Raw genomic sequence first — 24,241 nt, forward strand, 5'->3', positions numbered from 1 at the left:
TATATATATATTTATATATATATATATATATATATATATATATATATATATATATATATATATATACACTAATCAACACTTTTTGTTTATATAGCCCTTATTTGTACTGTGTAATCTGATCATTGCTCTGTCTCTTAACGATCTCCCTTTGTTCTTAACACAAATTATGTACTCGCTCATGTCTGACCTTTTTTTTTTTTTTTTTAAATGAATAAATTAATTCTATTACGACGACTAACAAGAACATCTTTATTGTGTGACATGAATGCGGTTATAACGGCTGCTTTAAAGAGGTGTTTCTCTTGCTAAAGTACAGAAGAATATGAGATGTGAACCTGAATCGACCACCAGGGTTTTCCTGGCATGTTGAACTCTTCAGGACGCGTCTTTTTAATAACGATCTTGTTTAATTATCTCATAACTTGACATCTCGTGACGGGGTGAACCGCATCTGCAGTATGTTGCGCAAGACAAAAGCAGCTCCTGCAGAACGTCGGTCTCGTATGTTTTTGATGTCACTTCATCTGGATCATCACATCATAATGCAAATTTACAGCCTGTTATTTAATAATAATCCATATTTTAATGGCATTTTTTTCTTAGACAAATACCACATAAGACCCAAACCAACAATGTGTTTATTCTGCGGCGTATTAATCCACATTCCAGCTGCAGGTGTGTGTGTGTGTGTGTGTGTGTGTGTGTGTGTGTGTGTGTGTGTGTGTGTGTGTGTGTGTGTGTGTGTGTGTGTGTGTGTGTGTGTGTGTGTGTGTGTGTGAGAAACTGAACAGTGTGTGTGTTCATGGTAATAAAAGAGCATTATTTGTAATAGTTTTTGGACAACAATGGAGCTCTAAAGAAAAAAAAAAGATACGTTGTTGGTCCTTTTGATTGGATTTGTTCACAACAATGTCCTTTTACTAATTTTAAAATGAATGTGCAGTATTTATGATGCAAGCCGCTCCTGAACACACAACCTTTGACTACGAAGCAGAAAGAAAAAGGCACGAGACAGTTTTGTTCTTCAAATATATAATCTTAGTTCAGTCATACAGATATATACATCGTATAATAAATAATATTTATAAAAACATAACATTTACGATTATAAAATAAAAAGGGAATTATTCACTTTAAAACATTTGTACAAAACTTTGGATATAGCGGGAGAAGTGGAGGCGGAGCTGAACACGGGAGGGGAGGGGCCTCTGGAGGATGATGCTAAATGCTAAGCTACGTCACAGAGAGAGAGGGAGGTGGAGAGACTACACACTACTGGGTGTTTTGTTGTTGAATGTAATTAATGGGAAGCAGGCGAGACTGTCAGAACATGTTGTGGAAACCTCTCAGTTTGATCCATCGTCGTGAACACAAACATTCGGTTTTTCCATTCACTTGTTTGACACACACACACACACACACACACACACACACACACACACACACACACACACACACACACACACACACACACACACACACGCTCCTGATGAAGTTTCCCAACTTTCTTCTGCTTCATGTTCTCAGAATCTACACAAACTGGAATTCTTTTTTCTTTCCACCCCCAAAAAAATAAATTAAAAAAAATCACATCCCTTTATCTCAATGATCGGAAAATAATTTCATTTTCTTTTAAAAGGAATAAAAGAAAAAACTGGGCAGACATCAAATTACAGTATTGTTCTTCCAATATCTCAAACCACGAGGCAGGAGTGTTTTTTTTGGGTGTACTGATAAAAAGTACAAGTTCATAAATCAGACTACTCAAAAAGAGAGAGAGCGAGCGAGAGAGAATCAGAAGCTACTCCGTTCTCCACATGTCGTCACACGTCCCCCTTTCTTTTTCGTTGTACAGTGATAACAGATTTGCTCAGACGAAAGCCTCTACGATGGACCTGATGAGTGCATGAAGTGTTAGATTAAAAAAAAAAGATCTCCCTATAATCACTTTGCTCATAAGACCAGGATTAACATTAAGCATGCTGAAGCTTTTTTCTTCTTTTGATGCATACAAATCCACAAACAGCCATGAAGGATTTCTCCGCTCACATAATTTGAGCAGTCGTTTTTTTTTCCACCACCGCTGCCTCATCCCGAATGAAGCGCCGGAACGAGGTCGCTGTCGTCCCGCATAAAATCAATGCTTCAAAGTTTCACCATCTGGAGTGGGGGACTGGTGCACGCACACACACACACACACACACACACACACAGGTGGAATGAGCATGCTTGTTCACACACATGCCGCATACCTTCAGTCTCCGCCCGATGGTGATATTTCAGAAATGCGGGGCTATAAAAATCGAGAGTGTAGAACATTCGTCTTCTCCGGTCGCCCGGTGCGGAGACGAAGGAGGGTTTCATCAGCTCAGTAGTTTACAGAAGTGTGTGTGTGTGTGTGTGTGTGTGTGTGTGTGTGTGTGTGTGTTCAGCTCAGTAGTTACAAGGTGATGGTTTCCTGGAGGCCGCCGCCGACGGCATGGAGGTTGGTTTAGTTTTTAAAAAGAAAAGAAAAAAAAGGGTAAAAACAGCCAAAGACGGGCCGGAGAAGTGAGGTGTTAGTTAGGAGATGCTTTTTTTTTGTCTTTCTTTCTTTCTTTTTTATATATATATATATATATATATATATATATATATATATATATATATATATATATATATTCAAAAGCAAAGAGAGTCTGAAAGTCTTTTTTTTTTTTTACTGCATTAATCTCAACTGGTATAAAAGTGTTGCTGTACATGCAACACACGCATTGTGCTGGCATGGAGGCGGAGTGGGGGGGAAATAAATAAAGACGAAGTGGAAGAGGGTCCAATGCTGCAGGGAGAGGAAGGAGGGGATGTAGCACAACTAGCTTCTTGGACTCGAGGTCAGATATTATGAAAAAGTGGTTTGGAAGACGGATTCTAGGTAAGAAACAAACAAAAAGAAAGTATCCATAGCTGATGTGCCATTAGTGTGTGTGTGTGTGTGTGTGTAGGGAAGCAGGGGAGTCGTGCAGGAGGTGGTGGAGTCAAAGGGCGGGGTGCAGCACTTGTAGTCCAGCATTCCAGCTATCTCTCTCTCTCTTTCTCTCGCTCGCTCACTTGCACGTGTGTACGTCGTAGACGCGCACGCACTCCTGGCAGCTGACGTAGCAGCACCAGTGGAAGATGCAGTGGCACTTCTCCTTGCGCTTCTCAGTCCGCGTGTTGTGTCCGCGGCCGCAGCACAGCAGGTCGCAGCCCTCAATGCCGTGCGACGACACGTTGCAGGCGCGGTCGCGCGTCCCGAAGGAGCCGGTCTCCGGGTTGGGCTCGCAGAAGTTGGGCGAGCCCTCGTAGTAGACCAGGTCGCGCTCGGTGGGGTGCTTGAAGAAGTTGTACTTGACGCGCAGGGTCTCCACCCAGCCGCGGGACTCGCGGTGCTTCTCCACCACCATCTCCGAGGCGCTGTCGTACTTGTCCTTCAGGTAGTCGCCCAGCATGCGGAAGTCCGGCTGCGCCCACCAGCAGGTCTTCACCTCGCAGCTCCCCGACAGGCCGTGGCACTTGCAGCGCAGGTGCATGTGGTCGAGGATGGTCTGAGGGAGGGAAACGCACGGAGACACTTATTATGGGATGCTTTAAAGACCAGTAACTGTTTGCTAATTGGAGTGCAATAAGGATTCAAGGGTGCGAGAAGAGGATGCAACATGAGGCCCAAACAAAACAAAAACAGTCGTAAATTCCTGCAGTGCTTCTTTTATTTGCATCATAATTAATGTAAACAGATGCAACAAAAACTATTCTGTGCAAATAATGACATTAAAACATCGTCCATCGACTTTGACCTGAGCTCTCCGGAGCCGGCTGCCGTCAGTGGGTGGCCCAAAAATAAAAGTGTGTGTGTATATATATATATATATATGTATATATATGTATATGTATATATATATATATATATATATATATATATATGTATATATATATATATATATATATATATATATATATATATTTTTATATACTTGATATTTTATTTAGGTATTTTTACAGTTTAACAAGAAATACTACCTTCAAAAGTAAGAAAGAATATAAGAAATGAACTTTCTTATATTCTTACTTACTTTACTTTCTGGCCAATAGGGCCGTAAAGAAAGAAAACAAAAATAAAAAATGTTTAAGCAGGTAAAAGAGTAAAAGTAAGAAAACAAAACAACTATGCAACACTTCAACAGCATCGTCAGTCAATTGTGTGAACTGTAAATTCAGTCCAACGTACAGATATATAACCAAAAATATATTCGAAGAGTTCTATTCACATGGTTTCTTTAACTATTTGGTGGTATTTCATGTCTTGTCACTAGATGATCAAACTCTGAACGTCAAACATCGTGATACATACTCAAAAGTTTTACAAATAGTCGTTGAAAAAGAGAGCTGTCTTTTGGACGTCTTCGTCCAGTTTAACGTGTGCCCGTTAACTTGTAGTTAACCTGTAGTTAAGTAATTAACTAGTAGTTAACTTGTAGTGACACCGGCAGAACATGTCGGTTATAAAACAGCCTTCAATCAGTTTAAATACCTACTCATGTGTTGTTTATAATTACCATCTACGCCAACAATTAACCACGAACAACCACGAGGTCGGCTGAAAAGCAGCAGTTAGCACGGCCACTTAAACCAAAACACACACACACACACACACATATATATATATGTGTGTAAGTGTATATGTATGTTATCTATTTGTGCCTGGCAAGGATCCAACATGGAAGCTTTTGTAACTCATTTTTCCTGATCCCTTAAAGCAACACTCCGCTCGAAATATAACTTTAGAGTTATGAAGAGTCCCTTTGAAGGAGCTCCATTAGTTTAGATTCACGACGAATAGATACAGAAACTTCTTCAATGCACAGACCGCAGCGGATCCATATGTTCACTGTGCCCCCAAACTTCTTTCCCGGAGCCAAGAAAGCCCCTAAACGCTCCTCTTGGCAGAGCTTCTGCAGCCGCGGGGCGGTGAGAAGTTTCTACGGACGTTCTGACATTAGTTTGCCGCGTCGCTAAGTTGCCAGTGGAATCCGTCTGACTACGAGCGCTGCAGAGCCGCCTCCCAAGGCCTGCAGGCGGTGGGAATCTGATACTTAAAGAAGAAGAAACAGGTAGATTTCAGGTGGAGTATTCCTCTTTAGAAAGCGTAATTAAGTCAAAAGTGCTGGCTCTCAATGTGATAACTGACTCGGTCACTGACGATCTGTCGGAATTTTTATGGTCAGAAATTCACAGGAAATTAAGTAATGACTTAACGAAAAGACACGCCAAGAAAAACAACACGCCGCCGGCTGCAATTCATCTAAGTGTCGTGCAGCTGTGAAGTACAGAGGCTCGCCGCCGCCTCCCTCTGAAGGTGAGTGTGCCGCCGCGGGGCTTATTTCACCTTTTGTGTTTTGATTTTGTAGCTTTTTTTTAATTCTGCAGCTAAATTTAGCTACAGAATTCCCCCAGCTGGTGGCGGAAGGCAGGTGGCTGTGGCTGAAGGAAGGGGATATATAGTGAAGGAGGGGTAGTGACATCACTTTGTGAGTTTGTCATGCCAACATCAAGTCCCAGAGGGCCCCGGGGGGATAAATAATGGAGCGTGAGAGGGCCAGGTGGAGAGGAGAGGACTCTCCGCTGCTCACTTAGCTCCTGTGGTCTCCCCGGCTGCTCCTGTGCCTCACATCAAAGCTCCCTCTTGTTGCCGTGTGGTCCCTCCATTTGCCCCTCAGCGAGCAGCCGGGGAGCCATTCCTCTCCTGAGCGGTGACAGCAGCCACTGATGTTTTAAGTCTGCGCTGATTCCCTTATTTGACTGTCAGGGGATTTTGTTTTTCTATCGGGATGCAAAAGGCATGAAAGGCGTGTTGCTTAAGATGAGTGATTAACCAGTCGTTCAAAGTCAAGTGCTCGTTTCTCAGGTGCAAACTCGGACAAGTCAAAGGCTGAACCCTTCCCTCCAGTAATCCCCGAATCAGAGACGAATCCTTTCTGCACGACAGACGGTGATCAAACTGAGCAAAGAGTCCTCTTCTCACTATCAACCCCCTGCTGGTCAGTTTAGTCTTGTGGTAATCAATATGTTCACTATCTCTGTGCTCAGTGAAAGTGAAGGGGGAATCTTAAAAAAGGAGCCAAAATGTGATATTCGGAACATAACAATAAAGCATCAAACACCTATTATCCCTGTGAAGATGCAGTAATGTCTACCAGAGCAGAGAATGAAGTCACTCTCTCCCCATGTGTGTGTGTGTGTGTGTGTGTGTGTGTGTGTGTGTGTTGTAATCCGAGACGCACATGCACGTGAGTCACAATGTGCGGGGCCCCACTGGCTCGCTAATCGCCGCTACCGCCGCCGCTCAGTAGATCGCTACACTGCCGCTTGTTCAAGTCCGGACAGACCTCTCTGATGACGTCAGGCGGGCCCTCAGGCACCTGCCGAGGAGAAGTATAACTTTGGCTGAAAGCCGTGCCGACACACACACACACACACACACACAGCGCGTGGCCCTCGATCAATCGATGGATATGCTATGAATTCAGAATTTATACAATGATATTTTGGAAGATTTCTTTCGTCAATTATTTTGTCATGCTTTTTCCAAGAAACCTCTCTCTCGTGAACTCAAGATGTATGCGTTTATGTCTCCAGAAGATCGGAGGCTGTGACACTCTCCTCGCACGCCTCTTAAATGTGTTTTTACCGAGCGTCCCGCCTCGTTGTTGTGCCGGTTCATCGCCGAGCGGGCGTCCGGCCGGTTCTCCCTGGCGTCGGCGAACTCCCGGGACACCAGCACCCCGAACTCGGCGTCCTCGCTGCAGCCGCCCCACTTCCAGCCCTCGCCGGGCGGGCCCTTGTGGTGGGAGTCGCAGCCGCACATGGTGGACGTGCCCTCGGCGCAGGAGCGCGTCACGGCGAACGCCACGCCGGCCGAGGCGATGGCGTGGACGAACGCCGACTCTCTGGTGGCTGAATGAGAGAGAAGAAGAAAGAGAGTCAATCTTTTCTGCTGACAGAAGTATTGAACATATCATCTTTGAGAAAAGAAAACTTTAAACCCTCTATTATTCATTTATTTGATACAATATGTAAACATGGCTCACAGTATTTTTTTAATAATTCTAATTCTGTGATCACATTTTTGTGCAATACTGTTAATATATGTTGTGCCTTATTTGTATTAGTTTTTTACCTTAAGTTTACTGTAATTCTGTGTGTCATGCTGCGTTCACACCAAAAGGGTTGAGAATTTTCTCAACGCTTTTTCGCCTGACTTTACTCGGTCGACTTATGTGCAGGGTTCATACACATTCTGACCAATGGATTTCCATGACTTTTCTGTGACTTTAAACCAAATTTCCATGACCAAACATTTTGTGAAATCTCAGTGTAAACATGAAAAAGTGAGAAAATTTAGTATTTAAACTAACAATGAGAATTCCAAAGCATACAGTAAACCTTAAATGACATAAATGAATAAGAGACAATAGTTTGATTAAAAGAATAAACATTTATATAGATGCCTGTATGTATGCCTGCTTATATTTTGAGTGTCTTTCTTTTAAAAGCATATTCATTATTTCAAGTGCAGCGTAAATGAACGTCATAAACACATGAATATAACACATGAACACATGACTTTTCCAAAACTTTAGGGATTTTCTTTTTTCAAGGACTTTTCCAGGCCTAGAAATAACCATTTAAAAACTCCATGACTTTTCCAGGTTTTCCACGAGCGTAAGAACCTTGTATGTGGTTCATTTGTTTTTTTGCTTCGGCTTATCACCGTGGCTTTACTCCGTGAAAAAAAACAACGAATTTTTCGCAACACTTTTTCGCCTCATTCGCGAATTTTTTGCAATTCGCATTCGGGTCTGTGCATTGACTTTACATGTCATTTACTCGCACGAATATTTCGCAACTCTTTTGGTGTGAACGCGGCAAAATAAGCTTTTTCGTTGCACAGAGTAGCTGTCTTTTATCTGTGCATATGACAATAAAAATATCTTGAATCTTTTAGCACGTGATCGCCGACATCGGGCCATTGTGATCGTTGTCAGAGCGGCCCAACGCTCAGTGGGATCTCAGTGACCTCCTGTCATCCCTGAGGTGTGCTGCTTTGCATCTGGATAGTGTTTCAGGAATGTTGTCGTGGCCCCGGGGCCTTCTGGTGAAACCGAGCAGTGTGTCGGCCTTTTTAACACCGAGGGGATGGAGTTACGCCTCTTTTTGAAGGCAACAGCTTATTATGTAACCAGATACCATTGTTTCACAATCGCAGCACACTTAACGTGGCTCACCTATTACACTCCGCTATAACATACAAAACAGACACACACACACACACACACACAGAGGTGGAGGGGGGGTCTGAGTTAAACAACTGCTTGATCTGAGTTTTTAAAGTTGCACGGACACGACCAGATGATTAAACCCGTATTTTGCAGACCGCTAAAGCCAGAAATTCCTCAAGCTTTTCCGCTGCCAGTGAGGCTTTCAAGACTCGATCAGAATCAAGTTTACGAGCCACAAACACAGTTTACTGATGTTTGGCTAGAGGCCGGTCACGTCTCCCCGCCCTGAGAGTGTCTGCGAACAAAGTTACAAAAGAAGAAATACCTCTTTTTATGAGCCTGTCGGGCGACTACGACGCCAAGAGGATCAATAGGTGTGCTGTATGCATGCTAATAATGCTAATAATGAAGTTGTTTGCTGTTGTGAAAGTGTAATGCAGATGTTGAAACGGCTATATTCAGTAATATTACAAAAATAACACGACAAACTGAACCCTATATGTTCACAATATATTTGATCTGTTAATTTTGTCTGTGTTTTCACTGTTTTTCCCAGTAAAAAAGATACAGTTTTGCTCTAAATCCCCAGCGCGTGATTGGGTGACGCTCCGTCCTCAGGTCGGGCATCCCCGCTCGCCCTGGCAGGCCTGGCCGGGCCCTCCACAACGGGGGCCTGTGAGCCCGCGGGCCCCTGGAGCTCTGGCTGTTAGCCACGGCTAGCGCTGCTCCTGCTACCTGCTGGGCCCATCAATCCGCCTTTGTGTCCCTTGTGTCACACTGTATTACCGGCACAAAGGGCCCAGCGACTCGCGCCCCCACAGCCCCGCTCTGCCCGGAGCTGGCATTCCCTAAACTCCCTAACCCCCCCATCATCCAGTCTCTCTCTCTCTCTCTTTCTCCAGCAACCCCTCCGCCAACACCCTGAGCTGAAACCTCAAAAACCACCACGGGACCTCAACCCCCCACTTCCTCCCGGCATCCACCACCACCAACAGCAGCGCCGCGGCGACCAACGCGCAGCTTAAGACCGTGTTTTTTTTGTAGGTAGCGCAATAATTACCTAGCAAATATGCAGTATTATGCTACAATGTGACATTTCGTAACTTTTTTGGTTGTTTTTAATTGTAGAAAAAGGTTGAAAAACACGGCCTTAAGCTGCGCGTTGGATTCTCATTGTTAGTTTAAATTTTCTCCATACACCGAGATTTCACAAAATGTTTGGTCATGAAAATTTGGTTTAAAGTCATGGAAATCCATTGGTCAAAATTGATTGTAGTTGAGAATCACTGGCTTAAGGTGCACGGTTCGGCCTGCTGGTTGGTAGCTCCCAACTTTTCCATTCACCCTACCCAAAAGTGAGACTCTCTTCCTTCCTTTTCCTTCCTTCGCTTCCCCATCCCCATCCCAACGCGCGCACCCGGGCTTCGGGTTGGGGAGAGATCCCCTTTCAGCCTGTTTTCATGACAGAGTCAAAAGGGCGTGTGAATGGGGCGTCCGTGGGAGCCGGACTCTGTGAGGCGCTGGTCTTCATGCACAGTAGGGGTTGAGCGGAGCCCCCCGGGTCCTTTTCTATTGCCTGTAATCTCATTTGGCCTCCCCTCTCCCTTTTTTATTTGACTGAGGAGCTTGGACTGCTCACACTGCCCCGGATTCCTTCCCCTCTTGACACACAGGGTGATTCATTTCCAATCAGCAGCCTCGCGCTCCACACATAAACGTCTACCTTTTTATAATTAGGGACTGCGAGGCCTTAAGCGGAACACCTGTGCTTATTGTACCGCCAGGTTTAGTGGGATTCTCTAAACAGGAGATATCGTACAATTAGTATTCTGCTCGTGAAGCGCCTGACGGATGTCTCCAGTACATCAGCTGTGCCTGTCAGGTTCTGTTGATGGATTTTCACCGCGTTGACCCTCTTTCATGTACGAGAGAGGTAAACACGGTCGGGGGGGAACTCCGAAGACGAACGCGATACTGGCGGCAAAGATGGATGGAAGTTGAATAATGTGTCAGTGCATGTACCTGCGCCCACTTCTCACTGCAGAAGCGGGAAAGGTGTATATTATTGTAATTGCCCTGGTTAAGCGTTTGTCAGCAAAAAAGCCCAGAGAACAGGCCGAGCCTCAGGGGGAGCGTTCTGCCGCAGCTTGCAATAGCCGCAGTTTTCATACAGTCGTGCAGGTTATTGAGCCTCGGATACACATCAAATAGGTCGGTAAAGAGGCGAGCACACGCCGTTTACCTTTATCCAGCACGGGGCCGAAGATGGCCAGGTTGTCCTTGATGGTGGTGCAGTTCCACCGCCGGCCCCTGAACTGGTGCTGGCACTCCTGGATCCCCAGCTTGACCCCCTCTGCGACGCTGGGCATGATCTCAATGTAGTTGCGGCAGAAGCGCAGCTGCTTGGGCACCAGGCCGGGGATGGAGCCGCACAGGATGGGTTGGGAGCCCAGAGACGAGTACTGCTGCCCGAGGGCCAGGGACCTGTGTGGGGAGAGGGCGCTGAGTCAGGCGATAAGGGACTCGAACACACGTCCCTGCATCTGTGTGCTAAGCACCGCGGCGGACTGGGAACAGGGTTCAGACACACTTTGGCCAATGGGTTCATACCAATTTAACTTAAGTACAAGCACCACAAGAACTGTCAAGTAGTGAAACCTGACAGATTAGTATTAATTTTATACGATAAGATCATCTTTATTTATCCTGAGGGATGTACACTCTTTGTCCAGATAGTTCTTAAATCATAACATTTTGCCAATTTTGGATGATTTAATGTCGTCACACAATACGTTGTAGTTTAACGTTGTGAATACAAACAAAAGACATTTGTTTGCAAAGGTTTAGAAAAAACAACATGGTTAATAAGTATAGAAAACACGTCACAAAACATCACTAACGGACCTTAAAAAAATAACTCAACGGCGCTCCACATAGACGCTGAACGGGCTGTTTATTTCGGGCAAAGTCTCCTGCTGCTGCCGGTGTTCAGACAACATTCAACAGTCGTGACATTTTGCCTCTTTTGTGAATGGAAACACAAACAAACAAACGTGTGCAAACCTCTCAACGCGAGGTATCGGGAAGCGTGTTTTGCGTGGGTATCAGACGGCGAGCGGCGTGAGAAAGCGTTGACAGCGAGGCCTCCCTGAAAGGCAACCGGCTTTTCCAGAGGAGATCGCTTCTCTATTCGTTAATCTCGGGTTTACCTGTAAGCGTATACACAGCTCAGTGACAGTGATTTACAGCGGAGTGTTTTATTGACTTATCCGTTTAATGGAGTTTATACTGAGAGCTGCTGTTTATTTTTGTTTCTCTTTCCCAGCAGGAGGGGAGGGGTTAAAGGCCCACTTCAGGGCAGGGATACAAGCTATTAGTTCTGGCTCTTCAAGTGTTTCCACTTGTTAGTATACACAGATCTGCTGATCTAACGATAACACACAAGAACCTGTCTGCTTGGGAAAAGCCCCTCTCTCTCCCTCTCCCTCTCTCTCCTACAATAAAACACCTGCCTCTGCAGCTCCATCGCTCTGCAGCTGATTTTGATAAAGAGTGACAGAGCTCCCAGCCGCACAAAAAAAACCAAAAAAACAAACAGCGTATCTGAAGATACGACCTTCACCAGGAAGCTCGTGCAGATGTGCCATTGCAGAGGATTAATCACCCCGACGAGACAGCCGAGATCAGCCAGAAACCATTACAGTTTCATTCGGGTAATTCATTTTAATTGCTTTGTATTTCTCTTGAAATAAAAAGTCTGAGAGAAAACATGTTTTTGCCGCGTCCGTGTTTGAACACGCTCCTCGTTGACGACAAGCTCGAACAAAACGTTTGTGCGTCTACTGGAGGATCTTGGACTCAGATGTCTTGTTTATTTAGATTTCGGGCCTACGAGCGCGTCAACTGGAGACGCGTCTATGTCGAGGCGGCGGCTGCCGCTGCTGCCGCGTTCTCAAGGGGTCGACCACTCCACAATGGACGTGTCGGGCCGCGTCTCCGTGGGACGGACAGCGCGGCGCCGGAGGCCCAAGACAGGATCACGGGGAACAATTGACGCCGATCGGATCGGAGCGCCACTCGGGATGACCTCGGGACCCCCGCGGGGAGCAACCCGATCGCGGCGGCCTCCGACTCTGACGGATGAGCTCCACCCCGACACAAAAGTCAAGCCATTGAAGTCACAGGAGAAGACAAAAAAACTATAACCCCCTAACCCCCCACCCTTTCATAGGTTCTCAACTCATGGGCGCTTTTGCTTTTTACAAATGGCTACGACCAAAACAAACAAAAAACTGCCCCCGCCTTTTCTCCCAAACATGTTTTTGATCTCAGGTGAGAGTAGTTCACATGCAGGTATCACGGCCAGTTGTTTTCTTTCTACAGCTGTAATGGAATTTTATTCTATTGTAGATTTAATTGTAAATATTCATCCTCCCATTTCTTTCACTCAGTTTATTGTTTAATGTTATGCACCACCCGCCATGACAAATTCCTTGTATGTGAAAACATACATGGCAATAAATGCTCCTGATTATGATCTCATAATCGGCGAAAAGCCACTTGTGCTGTTGGCTTCCTCGCCGAAAAACAGCCACACAACAAACTATTCTTGCGTTCCAGTGTGTGTGTGTGTGTGTGTGTGTGTGTGTGTGTGTGTGTGTGTGTGTGTGTGTGTGTGTGTGTGTGTGTGTGTGTGTGTGTGTGTGTGTGTGTGGAGGTCCGAGTTACGTAAACTATTCGAAGCGCTCAAACACCGCCGCGCATGAAGGGGAACAAGTCTCTCGTTTCAAAATTCGACTCAATAATCCAAAAATGCTGTTTTGCCCAGTTTGATGTTCCCATGCGGTAATCCGATAGCGCTCATCAATCTCATTCGTGTTCTTGTCTCGGGTTTACCGAAGCGGAGGCGGCCACGTTAGCTCATCCGCCGGGGTCCCGATCCCCGCCGACATCACCGAGTTGGAGCGTTGCTGACTTCACTCCGTCTGGTGACTAAGGGCCCTTAATTACACCGTCTGCTCGCGTGGTTTCTGCCCATTAATCTCTCAGCTGTGGGGAGGACCCGAGTGGGCGAGTTTGAACCCCTGATGTCACATGATCTGCAGCATCATCGGTCAGTTTAACTCAAAAAAGGATTGAGATATCCCTGTGTTTAAAATCGCTGTGCCAGCCTCTGCTCCCTTTCGGGCCCCATTCGGGACAGCTAAACCGCTCACCCACCGCTCCGACATACCGGCTTTGCCAGCACTTTTTTTTTTGATGGAATCAATTAGCTAACCGCATGCGACTTAGTGGTGGACATCGCATGTTTAGACTACAGGCCGGGGATCTACCAGCCTATTTGTCTTTGTTTGCAAAGGATGTGCCTCACTTGATCCATACGGACAGATGAGATGAAAGGGGATATCTTTTTTTGGCTAGGTGCTAATGAGAGTCTTAACCCTGAGGGGTTATGAGGCGTATCGTGCAAACACACACACACACACACACACACACACACACACACACACACACACACACACACACACACACACACACACACACACACACACACACACACACAGACGCATGCAAGCAGGCCACATGTGAGCCACGCTGATCCTGCCTGCTTCGCCTCACTTCTGGGAAGCACGAGCAACGTGTCTCAACCGAGCGAGGGAGCAGCAGACGCGGAGACCTCCGCAGAGGCAGAATGCCGGGGGAATCTGCTGCAGGGGATGAGACGAGCAGCAGAGCAGCAGCGGAGCGGCAGGGCTTGGCAGGTGCGTGCCCAGGCAAGTCCTTATGGGGCCTCTACTGGCCTGGGGGGGGGCGGGCGGGTGGGTGGGTGGATGGAGTGTTTGCGGCTCGGTTGGGGGTTTTTCTCCATTTTTCTAGACTGAGCTGATGTGAAAATATGACGGGCCGCTGGAAACCACAGAAACGGAGCAGAGGAAACAAAAGGGATGCCACCACACACCTCGCTGAAACTCACACAATCAAGACTGTAACGCTGTCAACACACAAAACAAACTTCTGACTCAACCACTCCCAGTGCAATAAAATCACCTCTACAATCTGCAGCAGCGTCGGAGAAGTGAGGCGGCAGCATCCTGCAGTGTTTTTAATTTTTTTGGCCCGTGAGAAAGGAATCTTGTCCTGTCAGAAACGTGTTGCAGCTGTTATTGTGGGAGGTCTGACTGCATTACAGGGGTCGCTGTGTAGCGCATGTCTGTGCACAGATGGGCTTTTTTTTCTTTGTGTGACAGCCTCCTATGTCCAGAGGCACAAAATGTACCAGGTGACCCTCTGAACCTGTTGAGCAGAACATGACACCTGAACTGACTCCCTTTGGCCCGACACGGCCCACAGAAACAGTTTGAAGTTCAGGACCAGGGTACAAATATCCAGGAGGATGCCGGGTGCCTCATTTATCAAAGTCATTGCGATCAGATTCTACGATCATGTAATCCACAATATACCTCGTCAGAGTTGCTGTCCATTAAGTAAGGAGAATAAAGTTCTTTTATTCTATTATCCCTATTTTATTATTCTGTTTTGAGTCCCGGGCTTTACTTTGGTGTCATACATTTTGAGTACTGTACATTGCACAAGCATAACACACACTCGAACATCTTGACGGTCAAAACAGGTTATCACTTTATTTAATAAATTAATGCATTTTATCGTCATAAAAGTTGAGATGTTGCACATCTCATATTGTGTTTTTTTAAGTCACACTGCTAAGCCTTTACTCTCCTCCAAAATTATACATTTATATTGCTAGGAACAATTATCTATCATGTTAATGCTATTTACTATAATTTAATATTGTCATATAATACAATAATTATTAACCTTTCGCTTCAATTGGACAAAAAGAAAGAGGTCAGACGTCACTTCCGGTTTCCATCTTTGGTCGTTTTGTGGATAACCGGTTCTCTTATAGATTTTAATTTTAATTAGATAACGTCATAAGAGTCTTTGAGGAATCTGCACACGTCTTCAAAACACTGGTAAGAGTTCCTGAAACGTTTTTTTTTATCAACATATGACTTCAATCTTTTGTATGTAGCCTCAAGAAAGACGGAAAAAGAGTTAACGTTAGCTAGCATTAAACGTTAGCTGTGTGTTTTTAAATATCACGTTTTATCTTAAAAGATAATTAATGCGACATGACAGTCCGATTGAATAATGTCTAACATACCTTTTAATCATCCCGCATTCTTCATGTCGTGAAGTACTTTTTTATCGCAAGTAAAAACTTTGTTTTATATTATTGTCTTAACTCCTCTATGCGCTCGCGCACCCGGGTTACTAACGTAAGGTGACAGTAAATGTTACGTAAGTTACGTATATTACGCAAGTTACGTTAAATTCGATTCAGCTCTTTTGCTTAAGTACAAGTATGTCAGCAAGAAGTTGAAATATTTAATTACAAGTCATGCATTTAAGATTTTAAAGTACTTAACATAATGTACTTATTGTACTTCACTAGTATACATACCCATAGAGGCAGAATTGGTGATTGTTATTAAAAATAGATGAACATATATGCAGCATTTTCATGTTAAAGCTGGGTGCGGTGAAGCTAATAACGTACTGTTGGATAATGTAATTAAGATAAAATACACATTGTATAAGCTTTTGCATGCCATTGATGCCTGTGTTTTATGTTTTATTTATTTTTAAATCTCTTGTTTTAAATTAGAATGTCCTGTCTTAATGTTCTTGTACATGTTTTTACCTGTTACTGCTGTACTGACTGATGAGTCGCCAACTTAATTTCGTTGTATGTTTTTACAATAGCAATAAATATATTACCTTACTTTTGTGTGTTAAATCTTAACTTGCAAAGTAAATATAGCTGTTAAATAAATGTAGTGGAATGAAAAGACCAATATATCCTATGGCAGTAGAAGGAAAAGAAAATATTGTAAAGTATGATTATCTTCTAACTGGACTCAAGTAGAGTCCGCTCGTCTGTTTCCAGTACTGGTTTCAGCTGGTAAAGAACATTTGAAGCACATTTTCAGACTCATGTTGTTTTGACTGAAGCTTTTAGTGGCTCGTAGCTCAGAACAAATTGGATCGTTGAAGTGGCGACCAAAGTATGAGGAAGAGCGCGGGATCAGAGAGCCTGTCACAATCCATCCCTCCATGCATTATTCCTCAGGCGCTGTTGGAGGACTCATGGAAACCTGCATGCGTGTGTGAAGGCAGAGCGAACCGCACGGCTGTGTTGCTACTTGTACGTTCCAACCAGGTCATCACTTAGCGGCATACTGGCAAGAGGCGGGATGCCTTTGTTTGCGTTGCTCATTCTGGGCAAAAAAAATGTTAATTGCTAATACCGACATGCTAAAATACTGACGACACGTAATTATATAATTGAATGGAACACTCTCCAGGCTGTTACTCTCAGGTCAAGAGCAGACTTGGATCTGATGATGTATTCAATACGACTTTGTGTGCAAACATTTTGTTCAACTCTGATGCTGCAATGAATGAATCATCAACTTTTACATCTCTCTTTTATACAAAACATTTAGCTGAGTTCTTGAACTTTATTATATGTTATGTTGTATTTATTTGACAGCTCAATAGATTCAATATGGATTTTGAATTGATTCAGTCTTATGTTGTAGAAACTAGGAATTCTGTGTCTTTTCTTTGAGGTTTAGGTGCTATATTAATTAATGCGAAGGTCAAATTCAGAAACTGTGCTCGTCCCCGGCTGCAGGGATGCCATGAAGGCGGCGTTGCGTAAGAATCGGACCAATCAGAGCAGACTGGGAGACTTTTGGGAGGTGGTGGGGAAGGCTTCAAGTGCCTAAGATGGAGCGAGTCTGAATCCAGGTATATTCGTCCAGACGCAATGAGAAAAACAAAGAGTTTTCTGTCTTTAAATCGTGTCAACGTGTTGTCGTATAAACCCAATGTCTCCGTTTCAGTAACGCTATCGCATTCCGATGTATGTTTGCCGTCATCGCCGACGTGCGCCAGTCGCTCTCGGCGCCGTCTGAACAAGTTAACTTATTCCATTAAAGAGAAATTAATAAAGTTCTCGTATGCCGAGTTTGTGCCTGAAGCGCTGCGTCCTGAGTGCATTCTGTCACATCGTCTGTGAGTTGAAAAAAGAAAGAAAGAAGAAGAGCCAAACAGACTGCGAGAATATTGTTTGCATTAAACTCCAATCTACCTCTAATTTACCTCCATATATATGTTGACGCCGCAGCGCAACTTGTCAGATTTGCGAGGAGGCCCCTGGCAGAGAACATTGCCGTCAGAATCTAATTTATGAATCCCACAGCAGAGTCCGCGGGGAGACAAAGAGACACTCGGAAGAGAGTAAGTGGGCCAAGGAAAGTTGCCGGCTTCGCCCGAGGATGGGACTTTTCCTGGTGGAGGCTGGAATGCAAAAAGCTCCCTTCTGCGTTGTGTTGTCTTCCATTTTTTTTTGCTTTGGCACACTTTTGATTTGTAGTCCGACAGCTCCTGGCTGATCAGATAAAAAGATGACAGGACCCCCGGAAAAAATGTTCCAACCTGTTTCTTTCTTTCTTTCTTTCTACCTCCCCCTTCTCTCTCTCTCTGCAGACTGCTGCACACAGAGTGGAGTTGGGACAAGGAGCCCCTGCAGTCACAAGTATGCAGACGGAGAAGAAACTGAACAGGGTGTAAACTTGTGAACCTGCGCGTCAGAATAAAAAACAACCGAGAGCAGCAGAAGCTGACAAATGCACGGACTGAGAGCTCTAAGGTGGACACAACAGAGGCTGATCCGCTAGTCTTTGAAGGGACAGAGCCTGTTTGACTGTTTGAATGAAAGTCTTTGGGTGTGTGTGTGTGTGTGTGTGTGTGTGTGTGAACCACAACTCAAACAGTGCATTGTTCCCTGTCACCGCTCATCAGGGTTCAGCTTGTTGGCACTGCTGCTCAGATTGTCGGCGGTTAGTGCGTCGTATGCAAATCATAACTCTCTTGAATCTCCCGTTGTATGTCTGGAATGTCTCGGTGGCAATTTTTTTTATTAAACACGGTAGTTAAAACACCTAATTGACGTTGACGTTTGCGTGGTTGGGTAATTTGGAGAGGGGGAAGAGAGAAAGAAGCTGTGGTGCGATTGTCGGGGGTTGAACTCGGTCTGCAGATACGATTCACTCGTCCCGTCTTAAAGAAAACAAGTGTCATCAGGTTATTGTCTCCTTTTCCCCTCTGGGTCAACTGGCATCAACACTTTTTTGCTGAAATATACCGAACTTTAAAGGTGGCATCGAACATTTGGGCAGGTTTGCAATCTGGCTAATGTATTATTTGACCTGATTATTTATGATTTAGACAAAAAAAAAAAAAAAAAAAAAAAATATATATATATATATATATATATATATATATATATATATATATATATATATATATATATATTTTATTTAGGGAACTTTCTTGTACGGCTGCTAGTATCAATTTGGTATCAGTACCTCACTAGTATTGAAAAAGAAAAAGATATGTACCCCTATTGGGTTGCACAATTAAACAATCTTCCCACAATCAAATTAACATGTTTGTCTGTGATATTTATGTCGCGATTAGTAAACTCTGCAGCGTATCAAATCAAGCGCTTCCTAAACGAACAGCCAGCCACCAGGGGGCGATCAAGATTTTTTTGCGCGCAACTTTTCTTAATGTCGCGGCTGGAGTCCAGTGTGGAGGAGTATTAATATACTGTATGTTACTTGTTGCACCAAAAAAACAACTTTAAAAGTCTTATTTTATTTTGATTAGCAGGAAAGTAGCGGGGGGTGAAAGCTGTGTTCTGTTTATTTAAAGAGCAATAATCAATATGTTGTCTTCCAAAATCAATGCAAAGATTTGGTCAACAATCATGCAATCATTGTTATGTATGGAGAGGAAGTTTTGAATGACACCTTTCTCCCCAAAAAAAATATTTTTTCCCGTCCTCGCTGCCTCCTGATTGGCTGCCTGGTCGACCCGGTCAGTGACCCCGGGGGCTTTTGGCTGAAAACCGGCCGTACAGGTGCGAGCAACACCGACCCCCGCGTATCAGAGACTGGAACAAGCCATGCAGGTGAGATCCAGCCATGCAGGTGAGATCCAGCCAGGTGTGTGTGTGTGTGTGTGTGTGTGTGTGTGTGTGCGTGTGCGTGTGCGTGTGTGTCTTCACACGTGTCCCCCAGCGATCTCTTTGCCCTCGGGGGGCCGTTGCCGTTTTCCCTTTGAGGAACTGCCCCGGCCTGTGTTTTAGTGCAGCTAATAGCTGTGCACCGGGGGGACTTTGTCATTTCCTACAAGAGCTCACTGTCCTTTGATAGCGTTTGAAGATTAGAAACTCGCTCTCGCCGCTTTGAAATACCGCTCTTCTCCTTTGAACCCCTCCGCCTGTAGCGGTAACGACTGCAGCGCCGTGCGTTTGTCCTGTGAGTCAGCGCACGAGCTCATCGGCATTTTTTGGGGGCATTTAAAATCAGATCTGCATATTAAAATGCATCCGAGTCACGAGACAGTTCACGGAGAAGCGTTACGTTACGTAATCACACGTGTTTAAGAAAAAAGAAGAGTTTACTCCCTCCGTGTCACTTTCTGTGGAGACACTTCTCTTTTGGCTCGAGCCCCAAAAATTGGCCCCTCTACGGCGGCCCTCGGCCATTCATAACCCTAAAGTTTCATGTGAATGACATTCTTCTTCTGCTCTTTTCTCCACCTTGCTGAGAATAATAGCCGAACATCCTTGATCTTTTCACACAAGGCGGGCGGACGGAGGATTTTCCCCACAGTAAGAATCATTTAAGTGATCCCTTTTGCCAACGGTCGGGGTTTTTGGGGTTGGAGATTGAATTGGAGATTGGAGGGGAGGGGGTCACAGTCAGATAATGACATTCCTGAGACCCAGAGATGGACTAGAGCCCCATTTAAGCTGCTCAGGTTGAACTGGGAAAGTATGTGTGGAGACTGGGCAGTTTGGGGAAACCTAGACGGCTTCCAGAGGTGCACTGCTGATTTTTATTGGTTCCCAAAAAACCCCACAAGTAGTCCTTCAAAACGGCAGAACACAATATTAGTCAGGAAGCCGTATTTAGGGATTAAGCATGCGCCAAATTTGAATTAAAGGACGTTGAATGTGAACGACTGAACATTCAATGAGTATTTATATGTATAATACCTCTACAAGTGTTACTCTGCTCGGTTAAATGAAGTTTTTTTGTTCCTTATAACCCAAATCTGCGTTTGCTTTTGTCTCACCTGAGCGGAAGTGAACTAATTCAACGAAAGATTGATCGATCAGGACTGCATCGATCACTTTGCCGTGCAACAGCGTCCTTTCCTTCTCCGTCTCGGTTCCCTCTTTCACATCCACAGCAGTTAAGTAATCTCAAGCATTAAAAACATCTGAGCGGAAAAGTTAAGTCAATATGAGAATTCCTCCTTTTGAAATTGTGTACAGCGTCTCTGCCTCCTTGTGCAGACGTAACAGAGGAGCAGGAGAATAACACTTATTGAATTTGAGCCGTCTCGTGGCCGTGCGGCGTGATATGCCAGCGTTAAACCGCTAATCGCCGCCGGCGCTCGATGGCTCGCGTTGGAGCGAATTCATCGTCGCTAATTCCTCGCTGAAAGCGACTGTCATCATTCACTTACGGCCGCCCGCTGTTTACAGAGCAAAGCAAACAACCGCTCCGAATACCACGACCTCCGTGTCTGATAAGGTCGTGATGTCATCGCCCCGCGGCGTCAGGTTCTTGGCTATTCTTCGATTATTTAAACGCAGGTTACGCGGTGAAAAGGCACGGCAATAAGTCCAACAACAGATATTTTTTCATGCTCGCCGTTGGCAGATAATTGGACGGAGGCACCGTGGGACCCGCGGCGTCGCAGCGAAAGCCTTAAGCCGTCACAAATTCTTTCAAACTTTGTTTTTGCCCATGTTGTGCAAAATTGCTGTTTCCCCGCCTGACATTCTTGCATTTCCACCCACCCCCCCAAAAAACAAAACAAAAGGGCAATTCAGCGCTCCGTCTTCTCTCTCCAAACCCACCTCATTACTTTGCTATGTCTCTCCGCTTGCACCTCATCTTCGTCCGCGCACATGTGCATATCGCCGGAGTTATTTATGCCCCGTTTAGTTTTTCAACACCCCGTCTTGTAAAAGCGGGGCTGCCAGGCACAAAGCGGTCGAGAGCGGCTCTTCCCCTGCAGCCCGTCCCACCTTTTGGCTGCAGGATTTATGGCCGAAGTCAGAAGACGAGAGGAGCCCCCCACACCCCCCTAGGGGGCCCTCGCTGAAACTCTGCACCCTCCTTGTTTTGACGCAGCACCTCATTTTGTCTGCCTTTTTTTTTTTTTTTGGGACGTGTTCGACACCCCGGGGTGACGCCACTGACAGCGCGGTGGTTTGACACCCATTCCTCAGCACCTGCCCCGAGTCACCTGGAGACACGGCTCCGCTTTTCATCTCCCCCCAAATGCGCTACCCGAAAATCAAAGGTCGGTGCGCATTGTTGGGGTTCGAACATTATACCGGTGTCATGTAAGCTCCTTGAACAGAACAGCTGCAGGTAATACACACACACACACACACACACACACACACACACACACACACACACACACACACACACACACACACACACACACAGAGAGAGAATCCCAGGCTCTTTTGTCGCCCTTGTCTGATGGGTCTGGCTGAAGCCAGCAGTGGGTGTAAAGTCCTCTCTGCCATTAACACTTCAGCCCTGTGGCCCGGGCGCTTGGCAGCTGGCTGCTCGGTAAACGAAACCAGAAGATGCTCGTGGTTTGGACAGCGCCACGGTGGGACCACATGCTAGTCGGGCTACTAAAAGTGCAGTAGCTCTGACAAGTATTGTGTCGCGAGCCAAAAGAGCTTTGTCATACGCCTACGCGAAAAAAAAGAAGAAGAATATCTCCAAAATAGAAGCTTTATGTTACAAAAGGAGACCAGGAGCTATGAGGTCAGCTGCATGTAGCTGAATTTGTAATGAGATAAACCTCTAAATTTCAGTTGCCGGTGCCAAAAGCGATCTGGGATAATTTAACAAAGAATAAAAAAGAACCCTGCAGGGTTTGAACATATTGTCTCCTGACAAATCCGTAGAGGAAGGGGGGGATTGTGGTAGGATTGACAAAGCAAAATGATATGCTTAACTCTTTAAGAAAAGAGAAAAAAAACTGATTATTTTAATAGCAGCTGATACCCTGTGGCACACCGCAAATTTGCAATACAAAAAATTATAGTTGTGCACAAGTTTGTCGGTGGGAAAGCATGTCATACATCTACCCCCCAAAAAAAGAAATAAAAAGCCCAAAACAATTTGGATTCAGATTCACAGGCATGTTTTTTTTGGGAGCCGGCGGCGGGGCCTCGAATGTAGAAGCGGTGACGCACAATAGCAAACAAAATGACGCTGATCTGTATAAGTCATGATGGTTGCCTCCCTGAGGCACCCCTAAAATTACATGGTCGCACTTCAAGAAAGAAACTGATTACGGTGTCGAAGCAGGAGCTTCTTTTAAGGCTTTGTTGAGTTCTGCTGAGCTGCATCGGCGGTGTCATCGTCCATTTTTTTTTAAGCGATATACCCGCGACTTCCCCCCCAAATAATGACCGATCTCACTCACCTACACTGTTGTGACGCGCCGCTGTCTGACGAGTCGTATCAACATGGAAACCCTTTATTTTTAAATAAAAAAAAAGGGAAATAAACCATATTTTTTACTCATTCTGTGGTTTCCCAAACTGAAACCTCTTCGCATCACAACATGCGCCGGCCGATATGATAAATGGACCCGAGAGTGTGTGAGGAGGGGAAAAGAGCGCCGAGCCTTTTCCGTTACGCTAGTATTTGAGGTTAAGATTCTTTGGACTGGGCCGGAGAACATTTTTTCCACGCAGTCAACTGAAAGTGCAGAACTCTGCCCTCTCAGAAATGATAATTTGACCCAATAAATAAATTAAAAAAAACTCTCTCTCCCTCTCTGTACAGGGTCTGATGCTGAAACTGTGGATTTGTACTCACCACCAGATGGGATAGCCTCCAAGCACCCGCGAGCTGGACAGCCACACACACATCCAATATCCAATCAGATACAAATCCATGAGGTAAGCCTTGTGGTGTGAGTGTGAGTGTGAGTGTGTGAGTGTGAGTGTGTGAGTGTGAGTGTGTGAGTGTGTGAGTGTGAGTGTGAGTGTGTGTGTGTGTGTGTGTGTGTGTGAGGAGGTGAGGGAAAAAAAAAAAAACACGGATCAATACATATAACTTCCAAGCAGGCAGTGAAGAAGAGTTTCCAAGAAGAGACGCTTCAGGGCAGCTTGATTGTTGAATGAGGGGGGGAGATTAAGACGATATTGAGAGAAGAGGAGAAGAAAAAAAAAAGATTCTTCCTCCTGTTTTCCCCCCTTCTTTGAGTCGGGCCAGGAAAAGTGTGTCTGTCTCCTAGTAGTTAAGAGAATAAGTGTCTCTCGCACACATGCACACACGCTCCTACCCGTCCTCTCCTTCCCTCCCTCTCTCTGAGGTTCTTCCCTAAGGTAGATATCTTTTTCTCTCTCTCTCTCTCTCTCTCTCTCTCTCTCTCTCTCTCGCTCTCTCTCTCTCTCTACTTTTTTCTCCCTCAGGATGCCTCATCCACAGGCCCAATATTAAAGGGGGGGATGCAAGGAGGAGGAGGAGGAGGAGGAGGATGGGTGAGGTTTTGGAGATGTCAGCTGGCAAGCCAATCACAGAAGATGGCCTTAGGTTACGAAGAAAAAAATATATATATTATTCGTTCCCATCTGTCAATCACACGCCACCCCCTGGTAATGTGGAAAAGAAAGGAAAGAGTGAAAAGAGGGGAGGGAGGGAAATGAGAGAGGGAGGTATGGGGAGGGACACGCGAAGAAAAGGTAGAGTTGTTACTCAACTTGTTTCATGTGTGATCATTGAAGAAGA

At 45.2% G+C, this 24,241-nt stretch overlaps 1 protein-coding gene across 1 annotated transcript; it reads right to left on the reverse strand.

The window, feature by feature from the left end:
* Positions 1 to 3,083: 3,083 nt before the first annotated feature.
* On the reverse strand, positions 3,084 to 23,406 carry wnt3 (wingless-type MMTV integration site family, member 3; the record flags this gene model as incomplete). The annotated part of the gene is made up of 4 exons (XM_079233987.1): positions 3,084 to 3,563; positions 6,704 to 6,969; positions 10,537 to 10,778; positions 23,327 to 23,406. The coding sequence occupies 4 exons, from the start codon at positions 23,404 to 23,406 to the stop codon at positions 3,084 to 3,086; spliced, it is 1,068 nt and encodes a 355-aa protein (XP_079090113.1).
* Between the last annotated feature and the right edge of the window lie 835 nt (positions 23,407 to 24,241).

This window comes from Taurulus bubalis (assembly GCF_910589615.1).
Source record: "Taurulus bubalis genome assembly, chromosome: 2".
Taxonomy (NCBI): domain Eukaryota; kingdom Metazoa; phylum Chordata; class Actinopteri; order Perciformes; family Cottidae; genus Taurulus; species Taurulus bubalis.